Here is a 16,200-nt window from a genome sequence, read left to right on the forward strand (position 1 = left end):
GCTTTGCCAGATAATAGCAGTTGAGAGTTATAAGACATTATGAAATTTTTAATAAAGCTGAATAAATACTCTTTACTGAATGTAGGTAGAGCCTTCAAGCAAATCTCTGTGAATGTTCACAAATATCTTTTATAGTCTATATATTGTATTTAGATTCAGATTTATAACTACAGATACATATGATTTTGCTCATTTTTTTGTTGTTAGGGGAATTTGAATTTCATTGTTGCTCCAAGTTTATTTTTGTAATTTTATTTATTTTCATTTATATTTGATTATGTTTAAGTTGTGTTTAAAAAATGATAATTTCTCGAAATTTATTGTTTTTACAAATTTCCGAACATGTATCAGCCATTTGATTCTTAATGGAAAATTTTAATAATTATCTTGCTACAACCACTATTTACTTAATTGCAATTTTCATGGAAATGGAAAATTAAAAAGTTTCTAATGTATCGTTTATATTTTAGGTAATTCTCAATGTGTTTACTTTTCTGATTATATATGAATGTCAGCCAAAGCAAAAAGCAATGAAAACAAACCTTGTGAAAAATGTCTACGTTGGAGTAGTTCTCATCAAATAGACGCAGTACGAAAGTTAATCATTTAGTCAGTAACTAATTTTAATCATCTTGAATGAAATGAACCACTGTTGAATAGTTGATTTACATAACAAGTAGCTGAAAATGAATTTGGGTGGTTCAATTCGGATTAATAAATTTGGCGTACTGATCATCGCCGCATTGTTGGTCTTTCTGGTTTACTATATATCGACCGGAAAATCCCGAAGCTCAAACTACGCATTGAACAAAAATCCCAATGAAGTGAACCTGCGAAAACTATTGATCGGGTCGATCCAAGCCGCCCAGCGTGGTGGCTTCGAAGTGGTGGAAGTTTCCAAAAGTCCCGATTTCAATGTCCACAGCAAGGGCAAAACCAAAGAAGGAGCAAATGATCCGGTGACGGACGCGGACTTCCGCTCACACTGTGTCATGGCCAGTGGACTACATCGAATCTTTCCCAAGCTGAAAATCATATCCGAAGAGGATGGCACAAAGAAACCGTGCCCCGATGCTAAGCTGTTCGATCTGGATCCCACTGTAATACACGAGAATTCCAACGTGCCGGATGAAATTGTAGGAATTGAAGATGTCACGGTGTGGATCGACCCACTCGACGCAACACAAGAGTACACAGGTAAGCTACACTCATTGCACAATTATGGGTCACTCAAGGAGCAATCATTTCATAATATGAATAGTTTTGCATACAAAAATAACACTTTCATTATTTTTATTGTATATTCTCTTCATTGAAACTCCTTTTTACTGTTTTATATAAAAATCTGCTCGCAAAATTCACTTTAGGCGGTGAAAATTGCTAAAATGTTGGTAATGAATGAAAACCACAATATGTCATGGGTCAAAATTGACTGTGTAACAATTTTGGGTCAATTTGTTGCCTATTATGGGTCACTCAAGAAGAATCGGCTCAACAATAACGTTTTGTCTATTTTTTCAAATAATGGTCACTTGTTCTCAATAGAACAACTATAGTAAAATCAAAACCTGGTCTCAAACCTCTTAACAAAGCGTGTTTTCACGATTTGGAATCCATTTTTCAAAACTGGGACAAAACCTCCAACACAACCACCGATAAACGCCTAAAAATATGCAATGCCTATGTTCGCTGAACTCGCTGAACAAAAAGTGACCCATAATTGTGTGATTTTTGGTGTACCTTGGTGCAATAATGAGTCACTTATATTTTGCCTGAAATAAGCAAAACAAAATTACATTAATTCAAAACGACAGCAAGCCGAAAACAAAATTTGAAATCAAATTAAGTAAAGATAAACTGATATCAAAATGTGATATGAATTTGTTGCTGAATACAGTACATGTTTTCGATTTGCTGTAGTTTTGTTGTTGGGCTTTGCTCGGGTAGTCATTCATAAAGTGCGTAAAGCTTGTCCACGTTAAATTTCGGACACCAAATGGTTGGTATAACCAGGGATGGGAAAACTCACTTGCAAGGAGTTACACTCACTTGCTATTTTCTCAGCTCAGAAGCATGCAATCGAGAAACAATGTATGAACGACTTTTGCCTTGTGGTTTGGTCTAAAACTTTGCCGAATAGAGTAGGGGTCGCACACGCATCTCAAAGACGTGACAAGTCTGTGAAAGCGACTCTACACGAGGTGAGTGTAATTTACATTCACCTCGTGGAGAGTTGCCTTCGCCGCTCCCTCACGACTTTGGTATGTGTGTGCGACCCCTTCTCTATTCGGAAAAGTTTTTGACCAAACCACAAGGTAAAACTCGTCCATACATCATTTCTTGATTGCACGCTTCTGAGATGAGAAAACTGCAAGTGAGTGTAACTCATTGCAAGTGAGTGTTCCCATCCTTGGGTATAACAAACAATCCAGTAGCAAATCATGCAAATGTCGGTGCTTTCTGTTCGATTTAGACCATGATTTTAAAAAACAAAATTTAGCTCATTCGTGTCTGTTCCTCTTCGGCAAAGTTATGACGTTCTTAAAAAAAAATGTGATAAAAACGAATTTTGTAGAAAAAAAAAAACTGCTGCATCAATTATTTTGCACCACAAGGGAAACCGCGACGTTTCGCCGGCTGGATGCAACGCGTTTCAGTAAATATCCTGGCCTCTGGAGCCCGGGAAAGGTACCAAAAAGGGTGACCTGACTGTATGCGATAATTGGCGGGGAATCGTGTTGCTGTGTCTCGTTCTCAAAATCCTCTGCAAAGTAATCCTTAACCGGATACAGGAGAAGATTGACGCAACTCTCCGACGGCAGCAAGCAGGATTCCGTGCCGGACGATCCGGTGTGGACCATATCGTCACGCTCAGTATCATCCAGGAGTAAATCAATAAATTTCAAAAATCTCTCTAGCTAGTGTTCGTCGACTTCATTGAAGCACAATACAGGGTATTTTCGTGCAGAATACTGCTCAATGGTGTCTTGTCTGATCCCATTCGAGTCGTTGCTAGAGTGAGGCAAGGATGTATACTATCACCGCTACTGTTTCTCGTCGTAATCGACGAGATCCTGATTGGTGCTATTGATCGTGAACCAACTCGTGGGTTGTTGTGGCTACCCATTTATGAAGCACCTAAATGACTTCGAATTGGCTGATGACGTTTGCTCTCCTAGCTCAACGGCGCTCTGATATGCAGAGCAAGCTCGATGATCTTGCTAATCGCTCCTCGGCGGCAGCCCATACCATCAACGTCAACAAGACCAAATCGTTAGATGTAAACACGGTCAACCCTTCCAGCTTTACGGTAGCTGGGCAAGCAGTGGAAAATGTAGAAAGTTTCTAATACCAAATGGCGGCCTATGGCGGCACTAAGATCGACATAGGCGTACGGATCAAAAAAACAAGGTCTGCTTTTGCGAGTTGAGCAAATTATTTTCAAATCGAACGTGAAATATGTGATAATGTACGCCAGTAAAACTTACTGTGTATCAGTGGAGAACACTCAACGGCTGCAGGTCTTCATCAATAAATGCCTATTATTCATGCATGGTGGCCTCACAGTTGGATCTCCAACGTAGAGCTCCATCGTCAATGTCATCAAAAGCCGATAACGTCAGAAATTCGGGGGCGAAAGTCGGGCCGGCGACACTCTACACAGAAAAAGCAGTTGTGTAATATTACATCTGAACTGCTGCAACCCGATCAATCCGTCGGTTGCATGAATATTACACAGGACGATGTACACATGAGAACAAAAGATTTTACATAAAAACGATGTAATCGTACATAGGAATCGTGTTTACATTGATTATTTAGTACATCGGAATGAGTTACATCGTGCGGGTTGCATGATTTTTTTGCTGTGTAAGTAGGGGCGGAAACGAAATCTGCAAGCAAGCGTTAGATCGGAACCCAGCAGGACATTGCAACAGCGACTCATAACGGCGCAGCTTCAACAACTAAATTAAGCAATTCGACAGAAATTTGACCTAACCACAGATCAAGGCGATGGTGGGCAATCGCCCAGAATAGAAATCTTTCAATTCGACCTTCTGCACCACTGTGGGTGCTCAGAACTGAAAGGGGGAGGTGAATAAGATACGAATCCAGGGCGAACGAATACTTATTAAAAGCAGCCTTTTTGTGGTCAGTTTTAATGTTGGAATTTTATTTATTTTTTATTATAAATTCAAGCTAATTTTAATCCTAAATGTTACTTACATTATAGTATTGTATTCCTACTCCCAGACACAAACATCCCAACACTTTCACTTTTGATATCTACTGCCATCAATCTTTTGATCGGTGCTCCTGAAATCGAGAGTTAAAAATGCAACAAGACGCATTCCCATTCCACCTTAAGATGCATCGACTCCATGATTGACTCCGAGAAAAATCATTTAGTTCACATGTAATGTAAAGTAGAAATTAGGAATCTTGATCTGGGGGTCGAGATTATGTTTCTGTAGCATATAATTTTACTCCGCTTTTGTAAACCGCTTTATTCTCCGGTCAGCTTATTAATAACTTTTACCATATGAGCAGGTAACACCAAATTAGCACATCCAGTTTAATTTTGCCAACCCTTTTTTACTGTCTTCTTCAGAAAACCTGTTCCAATATGTCACCACCATGGTGTGCGTGGCGATAAAGGGCGTTCCAACTATCGGCGTAATTCACAACCCATTCACGAAGAAAACCGTTTGGGCCTGGACAAACAAGGCCGTATCGGAACCACTGAGCTACATCAAGAGGGTAGGTATACGATCAGATGAATTGAGGCGGTAACCCGAATATTCAGAGTGCAAAAATGGGCGCTTCACAAATTAAGCTTCGATCTGTTTTGCTATTCTTTCTTTGTGTTGCTGCCTGCAGGATGAGGACGTAAAACATCCTGTTATTGTTGTTTCCCGATCCCATAGTGGCGACGTGAAGAACCTTGCCAAGGAGGTGTTTGGAGAAAATTTGCATATTATTCCGGCAGGAGGAGCAGGTTGGTTTAGCAGTTCTCAAATATGACTTATCTTTTCAGGGCGGTAATACGTGAAGAACAAACACGACACACATAACGGACAGATAAAAAATATAGTCATACTTTATATGTTCTAGTAGTTGTAATCATAAGTTTCATATTGACTTGGCTGTGTATGTGATAAATTGGGTAACATAGATGGATGTTCACGATGTTCACCATGAGCACAGACAGACAGACTTAACTCTTAGAGGAAATTCTTCAAAAACGCGCACTACTACACAAATTGCCTGTAATTTTCATTTACATCATTCAGCAACATGTACACTGGCAAACGTCAAAGCGATCGAACTCTAGCGCCTCTGGTGGAAAAATCGCGCAAATCAAATGAAATTTGAATTGATCGTTAAATGCATGTGCCAAGCTGTTTTGAAGAGTGTTACGTCTGTTTGCCTGTACCATGAGTATCTTATAAGATTCCTCCCGGTATACATCTTCATGGGTTCCTTTGATTTTTTTTATGAGATGCCTTTAGAGGTAATCCCAAGAAGTTTTCCAATGTATTGCTGTGTGCGTTCAAGATGCAAACGATGCCCAAATGCGCTTCAAACGCGGTAACACATATTACCAAAGGCAACGTAGCAACCATAGCCAATATCACCGCCAACCTAGGATTCGAAAGCTCCCACTGACATCGGGTTACTTGTTAGAAAATCTTACCGCATTTGGTGCTCCCGCATTTGATATTTGCATTTTGAATGCACACAGCAATAATCACTTGGAGCTCCTTGAGAACTACTTTTAATGTTATGCAAAGGATTCCATCTAGAATATCTCCAAGAATGTTTTTTTTATTCCTCCAGATTACCCAAGTAACAATAATATCTGAATACAACTTATTCAGTCAAAATTTTTAAATTCATACTTAAGAGCGGTTCATTCAGCCGTTGCACAGCAATAATACCATTCCGCTTGGAATTCTATGAAAGGATTTCGAAAAAAGAGTTCCTAATCCCCGGGATTTCTCCAGGAGTTCCTTCTTACCCAGATGTCCATTTTCAAACTCCTTCTGGAGTTTCTACGGGGATTGCTGCTTCAGGAGTTCCATCAGGAATCGGAATTCATCATACCACTCTTTCTGGATTTCGAATAATCGATCCTTTTGAAATTCCTCCAAGAGTAACCTTTGATGTTCCCTCTGAAATTTCTCTAGTAATCCGAGGTTTTTTCCAGAATTTCCTAGAGAAAATTTTCCAAGATTGTTTTCTGGGGAGAAACTTCCTTCTGAAATTCCTACAGGATCCTTCCAGGGCTCGATGAAAAAATCTTCCTAGAACTCCTCTAAAAAATTTTCTGGGATTTCATCAGGATTTCCTTCGGGAATTCTTCTAGGAAATTCTTTTGGGACTCGTCCATGAAATTTTCCAAGAGTTTCAAGAGCTTCTGCTGGATTTTCTCTATAATCGTCCTTGGGATTTTTCTAGCATTTCTTACTGCGTTTTCTTTAAGATATCTTTCTGTGAATCCTCCAGAAATTGCTTTTGGGAGTCCTCCATAAGTTTCTTCCGGGAAAGTATGCCTTATAGAAATCTGCCAGGAATTATTTCTGGGAATCCTCCAGAAGAATCCTCCTTTAGAAATGTGAGAATCCTTCTGATGATGTTGTAGGTGTTCTCTCTAGAATTCATCTGGGAGTTTCTTGTGAGAATCTATTTGGACTATTGTTAGGATTCCTTCAGTAGTTTCTTCTGGGTATCGTTCAGGAGTTACTTGAGAAATTCCCAGATCAAATTCATGGACACCGAACCAAAATTTCTGGAATTCTCTACAGATGAAATTTCTAGAGTGGTCTTCAGATAAATCCTTACCAGCAATTCCTGAAGGAATTATAATTGGCTTCTTTAGCAGTGTTGAGATAATTCCATATTCTGAATCTGCATGCAAAACTGAACCGAAATCCAAATTTTCATGAATTTTGGTGCCCGGGAACCTATTTAAAAATCAATTTGAAGTTTGTATGGGAGCGATTTGTCGAATCACCCCTCGTCGCATTTTGTACTGGGTGGAGCTGTCAAACAGCTATCCAGCTGTCAAAAGGTGATTTCAAAAAATCTTTTTGAAATTGACTTTGGATACCAAAATAAAGTTCTAAAAATCTGAAAAAAATCATAGTGGCTCAGAAAAAGGTGTTCTTTCATATAAAATCAAAAAATCGATACATTTTTCTTAATTTAAAAACCCAATTGGCATTTTTGAAAAAAAAATGACAGATTAAATTCTTGGATAGAAATCTAAGATAAAATTTTCGCAGAAACCCACATGTAGGAACACCATGTAAACCCGCCCTTTAAACCAATAGGAGACCCTTTTGTACCTGAAATATTGATGATTAATGTATTAAAATATTAATTATCTACAGTTTGGAACACATAGCGTCCGTTCCGTCGGGGTTTGCGTTTTTTATAGTTTTCCCACGGGAAATGTGTCAAACTACTGTCACGCACACGCAAACGTATGCATTATGTGGGGAACTAATCGTAAAATCATTATGATATCCCAAATAAATTGTCTTTACTAATGATTGTTCAACGAGTGCTATATCTTTCCTACGTATTACACAGGAAAAACTACGCAAAACAAATAATTGTATTGGTAATAAAGTAATCATTTAAAATTAAGTCAAAATTGGGCCTACTCTAGAGATTTTTTTTTAACTTTTAGTGTTGACAAAAACGGTTGATTTTTTGTCGATTTTTCAAACATATATCCATATATCAGTAAAAAACCTGAAAAAAGGTTTGTCAAATTCCTGAAACTTAAAAGACTTGAAGCTTTCGCACTTAAAAATCGGTATGCCTCGATTCAGCTGTAAGTCAAATTTAATTTGATGTAGGAAACAAACTTGTGAGCAGCAAATGACGCTTATTTGCTTAATTTTGTAATCTTGATTTGAAAATGTTAAAACATTTCATGGGTTTATTGTAAAAAGACTGATAGCTAAGGCAATCCATTGGAAGAAATTTATGGTTACATTGGGTTTATTGGTTTTACATTGGGCAAAATCAAGCCCAAAGGTGGAAAAAATTAGTAATCCTACATTATAGAGATCTGCTGAGGCGGCCATTGTAAGCCAATCGTGCAGAAAGAACTGTCAAAGTGTGAGCCAAATGAACAGGCTGATCGTTCGTAAGAAGGCGTCGATTGAACGGTATTGCAATCCGAGCTAAATAAATTAAAATTATTTATTTTTAATATCGAGAAATTGACGGTATATGTAAGTTTAGTAAAAAGATAGAATTTAGTTAATTCTGCTTTCAAAAGCTCAAGCTTATGACGAAACTTTTGTTGCTGCACTTCTCGAAAAAACTTTCATTGCTGCTCAGAGCTTGGAAGATTCATTCAAAAATGAACGAATTGCTAGTTTTCACGCTGCTTTGAATCACATTTTTCGCTCGCTCTCCTGGACTGCATACCATCGCACATCGCTTGCCTCACGAAGAACGGCGGAAGCAACTAAACAACACTCAAGTCCACCGGTGGGTGCGAATGCCTCATGCTGAAGTATATTCACGACCAACCGTGGCGATGAATGTTTATCACTCGTCGGGGCTGACCGAAGCGAGGAATGCCAGTTCCACTCTCCTTTGCTTGTTGCGAAATGAACGAACCAAACGTACACACTATCAGCAACAGAGACAGATATATCCAAGCCACATGTAAGAGCGAGAACGCATGTGTTGCTTCTCGGTGATAAACAAACACACACCAGAATATTCGACGCCGTCATTTCCAATAAATAGGTGCAGCTCAGCAGCATTGTGGCATGGGACAAGAAATCTTCAACTTCTTTGTGTTGTCTCTTTCGTTCGTCGTTTGGTTCGTTCACTGCTGCTCTGTTCAGTTAGGAATCAATATTCACGGGGTGCCGTAAAATTTATTCCTCGTGAGGCATGTATACTCACGAACGTTTTTGGGAACGATAATTGTATGTTCATGTTCACGAATTCATTCAGCCAAGCCCTGTTGCTGCTTCTTGCTTCAGTTCTGCCGATATGTTTAGCTTAACACTTTACAATAAATTTCAGATTTCATCGATTGCTCCGCTATTTTTTTTTCAAAATTTTGAAAAAAAATCTATTATAATTAGAAAATGTAAACAAAACAACTTGAACCACTACGAAGTCACGCACAAAGTTTGAACATCTAGCTTTGCAGCAAGTGTTGGCAGCTGATGTAAACAAAATGAACAGAGTTGCCGAATCGACATATGTAACTTCCGCTTATCTCTATGTAGAGGATTTCTAGAAAAAATTAATAACTATCTTAATACAAGACACTATGTGACCATCAATGGCTTATTCGAAAGCAAATTTTCTCAAGAATTGGTTGGTGGATGATTCATGTACGGGCAACAACCCTGAAGCGAGTTATAGAGCCCGTTTTATCCCAGTTCCCCCTAAAATTTGTGAATTTCTGTTATTTTACGGCACTTGTTATGATTTTAATGATTATTTCGCTGGGATACCATCGCCCCACTCCCATTGAGTAAGGTTACATACAAAAAGTTATTAAAATGTTGGAATTTTAGGGTGTTGTGGGGTCAATTAGGCAATAATATATTTTCAAGGTAGAAATTCATTTTTTATTTTTATTTATGATTTTTTACGTGACAATAACTAAATAAATGATCGAACACACATGGTTTATTCCTAAAGAAACCATTTTTGGCGAGTTTAATCTCAAATTATTGGTTATATTTAAGTTTTCACGCATACAAATATGAGTAGTTCCCATCCTTATACCACCGATTCCAAACATTTCCAAACGATGAGCTATTGCTTATATACTCCAAAAATATCCTAAATGTTGTTTTCGCACAGCCCCATAGACGGGAGGTCACGGCAGCATATAGTTTTAGAGCGTAGTTTACCCAAACTCCCCTAAAAACTTATTTTTTATTGTTTTTAAATTAAAACAACTTTAACTTGAAACTTCTATGCATGATATGAGTTAATATTGATGAAGAGCTAACCAGTAATATCTCTGCATCCTATGAAATTTGGAAATTAAGGGTACAATGGGGTTGAATGAGAGAAAAACATTCAAAAAGCTTGAATGACCATATAAGTTGACAAATAGCTTGTTTGACAGATAATTTCTATACGAATGATTCTTGTACATACGACATTGCTTCAGCGGGGTGTAAAGCCTGTTTCACCCCAATTTTCCCTAAAAGTGTGATCAAATTGTTCCATTGCAGTTATTATAATATATCATTCATATTATAACATTCTGATTCCAATGAGTATACATGAAAGATGTTATAGATATGACGTTTAGGGGATAATTGGGCAAAATATGCTGCTGCTTATTTCTCGGAATTTTGGTATTGAAGGTGAAGAAATTTATAATCAATACGTGAAATAATATTTAAAATCCATGTCGCACACTTCCATCATTCACCATCCCAAGCATTTCATGATGAAGAGCTGTAGCGTGAATTTGAGAATATCCAAACTGCTGCTTGCCGATAGACTTTATGAGGGTTGTAGTAACACATTGTAGTAAAAAGTCTTCAAAATGCTTTCGTTATATTTTTGTTAACGAAATAGCCACTTAAACATCAAATAGGTGTTTATTTTCTTTTGCTATACACTAATAACACAGCGCAACATTTTTTTTGTCTCAAGAGCAAACTAATGTGTCTCCGGAGGATTTTGGGCCGCTGAATCCGAATCCGGGCTCAGATTTGCTCTAACACGTCACAATTTTGAGCTATACCTCAATTTATAGGGCAAAATATGCGATTTTGGGCTTTTTTGACTGCAAGCCATTAAGCAAGGAAATATTTTTTTTAAGCAATCAAAAGGTTAATTGGTCAATTAACATCTAAATTAATGACTCATGCAAAATATTTCGTTTTACCTAATCAAATTTGATAGATTTAAGCATTTTATGTTAGTAAGAAAACTTGCATGCAACTTTTGGAGGGTGACTTGTATGGGAAATATGGTTTTTTAAATATGTATGTTGATTGTACGACATTTCCCCGAAAACCAGTTCCCCGAATGAAGTTTCCCCGAAAGTTTTTTCCCCGAATGTACCATTTCCCCGAAAAATGTTTCCCCGAATGTACCGTTTCCCCGAAAAGATTAAAACACTTAACATTGATCCAATGCACAACTAGGGGCATCCGGTCTTTGAGACCAAGCACGCCCCGGGTAGAGGTTAAATACTGACGATCAAAACGTGATATTGTTTTGATTGATATAAGAGATAAAAGATCTGAAAATAATATCTAAAATATGTCCCTGGAACATCTGGACAATATCAAAATTTGATATTTCAATATCAATCCAATAGCTCGCTGCTATTGGTTAGATCTTACAAAATCTAGATATGATATTATAATGATGCTCCAGGAGAAATTTTTGAAATTATTTTTAGATCTTTTATCTCTTATATCAATCAAACCAATATCACTTTTTGATCTTCATATCAAAAAATGCTATTATTGAGCTCTTTACCTCTACCCGGGGCTTAGCCAAAGTACGTCAGACCTAAGTACGTTAAGCCGAATGGGTTGCGAAGCTGAAGTTCATAGGGTAGAATGGGTCAGTCTTCTTAATTTTCTTCATAAACGATGTTAAAATTTGTTTTCGAAGGCCTAGAAGATGTTTGAGTCCCTTGAGTGTTTTACATTCCTCAAATCTAGGGAATTCTATGGATACTGCTGTATACTTCCATGATTTTACAATATTCTTTTATCCTCTTCTCTTTAAAAAAAAAGACACGGACAACGTCTTCAGCTTTCGGCTGTACAGACTGTTTTAAACTTAACATTAGACAACGGACAACGGAGCATGCACCAGTGGAAACGGGGAAGAAACTATTCTCACGGAAAGTTTCATCGCCCGAAGCGGGAATCGAACCCTCACCTCATAGCATGGTGCGATTATAAGCTTGGTGACCCTAACCGCACGGCTACGGGGCTCCACATAGATGATTTCTTGATGTTGATGATATACTGTTACTGAAGAACTGATGATCAACCCAAGTAACATGTTGATAAGCAATTAGTCTTGTAGAGGTTTTGAAAACCGCCAAAAATCTTTCTATATATGATTTTGGTTGATGCTCGTCCGGCGTGATGATACTTTCGGCCTAATGATTGCTGCCTAACGTACTTCGGCCTGACGTACTTCTGCCTAAAGATCCAGCAGCGTCTTTTTGGCTAGATTGATAACCTTTCATTTAATAAAATTTTCCTTCTTTCAAACATAGGCTGTTCTTTCAAGTTGAACTGCTCAATCAATCATCAGTAATTTGACTGTTGCTATATTTATTATTATTTTTTGTGACCGACTGTTCTAGTAGATATCTATAGGGGTTATATGTAGTGGAAATTTTCATTAAAGATTCACCCTTTTTTCATCATATACTGTTCTTTCAAAATATTGCCGGCGGTCTAACTACTAGTATGTTCTGTAGAAATGTCAATTCCAAAAGCTGCTTCGGTCATGATTGATCCATTGATTTACAAAAAAAAAAAAACGGAAGAGTGCTAAGCTTCAAATCTGTTTGTCAAACAAATTGAATTACATTGACTTTTGTTTTAAAGCCTGTTAATACACATTAAAATTGTGCTCATAGATTTCCTCGCTAGCAAGAATACTTTAAGACTTAAAGTTGAAGTCATCTGGATCATGTATTTTACAATGACAATGAACTTTGGAAGATTACTACCACAATTACGATGACTCGTTTTAAAGGTATTATGCGTTTAAAGGGCGTTTTCATCGATTGAAAATTCAAAAATAAATAGAAAGAACAGCCTATGAATGAAAGAAGGGAAAATAATGATCAGCGTGTTCTTAATGGACTACCCGCTTTGCACGCAGCCACAGTTGATCAGCAGGAGTAAATCAATTTAATTTTGTATGGCGAAATGCATCTAAACTTGAATTACTTGAAATACAAAGCTTTTCCCGAAAAAAATATTTGGTAGGCTTAATAGTGGTCACCATTGTGCACAACCACTACCAAATATTTTTTCGAATGATGTGTTCCACTTTGAAGAATTTGCCTTTAGATGGTATTCGCCATACAATATTTTTGCGATTTACTTTTAGCGATTTTTCGCGCATAGAAGCTAGCGCCACATTGGTCGATGCGGAGAGTAGGAAAACAGCCGATGCAGGTAATAAATTGAGTGCCATTTCATTTTCAATCAGTATAACAGAAAGAACGACCCATATTTAAAAAAAAATCAAACCTCATTGAAGCATCATGAAGAACATTATACCTCGAAGAATTCAAGGTAAGAGGCAATGCACAATATCAATGAGATGTAAAATTTTCCATGATCTAGATATCTTTCTAAAGACTACACATCGGCACACTTTGTACTCAGGCTAACTTTCCACTACTTCGTTTCAATGACTAGTTCAGACAATGGAATTAATCAAGAAAATGATTAGAAACCAGTACTAAAAATAGTATTATAAATATTTCGGAGAAACGGTACATTCGGGGAAACGGTACATTCGGGGAAACGGTACATTCGGGAAAACGGTACATTCGGGGAAATGGTTCGTTCGGGGAATCGTTTTTCGGGGAAATAACTTTCGGGGAAACTTCATTCGGGGAACTGGTTTTCGGGGAAATGTCGTACAATCGTCGCCCGTGTGCGATACCTATAGTGACACAAAACAAATCAACTTATCAACGAAAAATGATAATGGCTAACAAAAGCTTGCAATTAATTAGTATTTATCAATTAAAGTGGAAAGTGACTAATAATTGTGTGTGACCCATAATTGTGCAATGAGTGTAAGCAATGGCTCACCGTTTGGAAATGTTTGGAATCGGTGGTATAAGGATGGAAATTACTCATATTTGTATGCGGGAAAACTTAAATATAACCAATAATTTGAGATCAAACTCGCCAAAAATGGTTTCTTTAGGAATAAAACATGTGTGTTCGATCATTTATTTAGATATTGTCACGTAAAAAATCATAAATAAAAATAAAAAATGAATTTCTACCTTGAAAATATATTATTGCCTAATTGACCCCACAACACCCTAAAATTCCAACATTTTAATAACTTTTTGTATGTAACCTTACTCAATGGGAGTGAGGAGATGGCATCGTAGCGAAATAATCATTAAATTCATAACAAGTGCCGTAAAATAACAGAAATTCACAAATTTTAGGGGGAACTGGGGTAAAACGGGCTCTATAACTCGCTTCAGGGTTGTTGCCCGTACATGAATCATCCACCAACCAATTCTTGAGAAAATTTGCTTTCGAATAAGCCATTGATGGTCACATAGTGTCTTGTATTAAGAAAGTTATTAATTTTTTCCACCTTTGGGCTTGATTTTGCCCAATGTGCATTGCTGCTCAATTTAACGGTGTTATTTATTACTTCATCCTGCCGACTGATTGTACCTGGACAGAAACGGATTTCTCTTGTTTTGTCCTGTTCTTCACACTAAACTACTTTCTTCTTTTCCTCTTTATATCTGCATGAAATCGCCAGGATACAAGGTCCTGCAGGTACTGCACAACAATGCTACGGCATACCTCCACTCGACGGCCATAAAAAAGTGGGACATCTGCGCTGGAAATGCAATCCTCGCTGCCATCGGGGGCAAGATGACGACTCAGAAAAATCAGGACATTTCCTACAGTGACAAGGATTCGTTTCTGAATGAGAACGGCCTGTTGGCGACGGCTGTCGAGAGCATACACGAGATGTATATCAAAAAGCTAATTGATCATCAGCAAGCGCTGCGGCGTTAGCATGCGATCGGTCTCCTCCAACGCATCACACGCACGCCACAATTTTGGAGGAGGATGGAATGTGTGCGCCCGGGTTCCAATGATTTCTGTGAGACTCATGCAACATTACTTACCTAGTATTTGTTCTGATTAATTTGTGATCACGCCTTCGAGTTCCTCGAGTTTAACTTTAATTCAGAATTAGATAGTAGTTTAACTGTGTATGTAAAGTAAGATTGTGATTGATACAATTCCTGAAATCGAATAAAACAAAAATTCTCAGCACATATTATTATTATTTTCTTGCGTTTCATTATGATCCGAAATCGCCAATTGCATTGCAATTAGGTGAAATTAGTTTTGAACCAATATTGGTGTACAAATCGATAGGACTTTTAATTTTCTATCTTCTCCATGTTGAACGTGGAACTTAACAAAGGGGCCGTCCATATACCACGTGGACAGAAAAAAAAAATAAAACATTAAAATTAAACAATGATGACATTTCTGTTGCAAGAAGGCGAAAACTTTTATCGCATATTTGAAGAATATTCAAAGTGAAAAATAGTTGCAAAACATGACATGAAAATCTCTGCTCACTCGCAAAATTTATGATTTGCGCGATAAAAGTGTTGTTTTATGGTTGAAAAAGTCGTCATTAATAGCACAGACCAACAGACGTCTCACTCTACTCACTTCCCATCGTTACCCTTTTTAACGGTTAGTTCAAATATTTTGTAGTTCGCAAATCGCTCCGTCACGGCGCTCGTGTCGTTTTTGCTCCTGGTTGACGTTTGCTCACTACCGCCACCAACTGAGTGGTTTGCGTAACACAGCCTGGTTAGCATTGGGCGATTATGTTTTCGTGACGATGATTTTATCGCAATTTGTTCCAAGTGATTCGTCTGTTTGTCTGTGTTAATAGGGTAGGGCGGGGCAAGATGAGCACCCTTAGCATCACGTTGAGTTTATTGAAAGTGAACACATTTTTTTCAAAGTGCCTCTCAGTGATTCTTTTCTATGTTTTCTACCACCCATAAACATGGTTGGGTTCAAAATTAACAATAAGGATAATTTATTTGACTAAACAAAAAAGATGTTTCATGGTCAGTTCGAACATGCTGCGGGGCAAGACGAGCACTTCATTAAAAACCCAATATTTGAACTATAAATAGGCCATACAGTGATTGATATAGTAAGTCTTGTTTATAGCTATGGTATCACGTTCTAAAATTATCAGGTTTTTTTTATCAACAAACAAACAACAACAAACAAATTCGGTTTTATAATATTTTATACAAAATGACCCGAAAAACAATGAACGATTATTAAGTGGTTTATTTTTAGAAATTTACGCAACCAAATAGTTTCAGAGGATACGGAAACCTATGTTCGGCACTATTGAGCGGATTACAATAATTTCAAAGTATTT

The 16,200-nt window shown here is 37.5% G+C and overlaps 1 protein-coding gene across 1 annotated transcript; it reads left to right on the top strand.

The window, feature by feature from the left end:
• Positions 1 to 547: 547 nt before the first annotated feature.
• LOC109430970 (putative inositol monophosphatase 3) lies at positions 548 to 15,066 on the top strand. Its single transcript, XM_019707093.3, has 4 exons — positions 548 to 1,197; positions 4,613 to 4,761; positions 4,882 to 4,999; positions 14,527 to 15,066. The coding sequence occupies exons 1-4, from the start codon at positions 687 to 689 to the stop codon at positions 14,787 to 14,789; spliced, it is 1,041 nt and encodes a 346-aa protein (XP_019562638.1). The 5' UTR covers positions 548 to 686; the 3' UTR covers positions 14,790 to 15,066.
• The last annotated feature ends 1,134 nt before the right edge of the window (positions 15,067 to 16,200 follow it).

The sequence above is a fragment of the Aedes albopictus genome, chromosome 1 (genome assembly GCF_035046485.1).
Source record: "Aedes albopictus strain Foshan chromosome 1, AalbF5, whole genome shotgun sequence".
NCBI classification, from domain to species: Eukaryota; Metazoa; Arthropoda; class Insecta; order Diptera; family Culicidae; genus Aedes; species Aedes albopictus.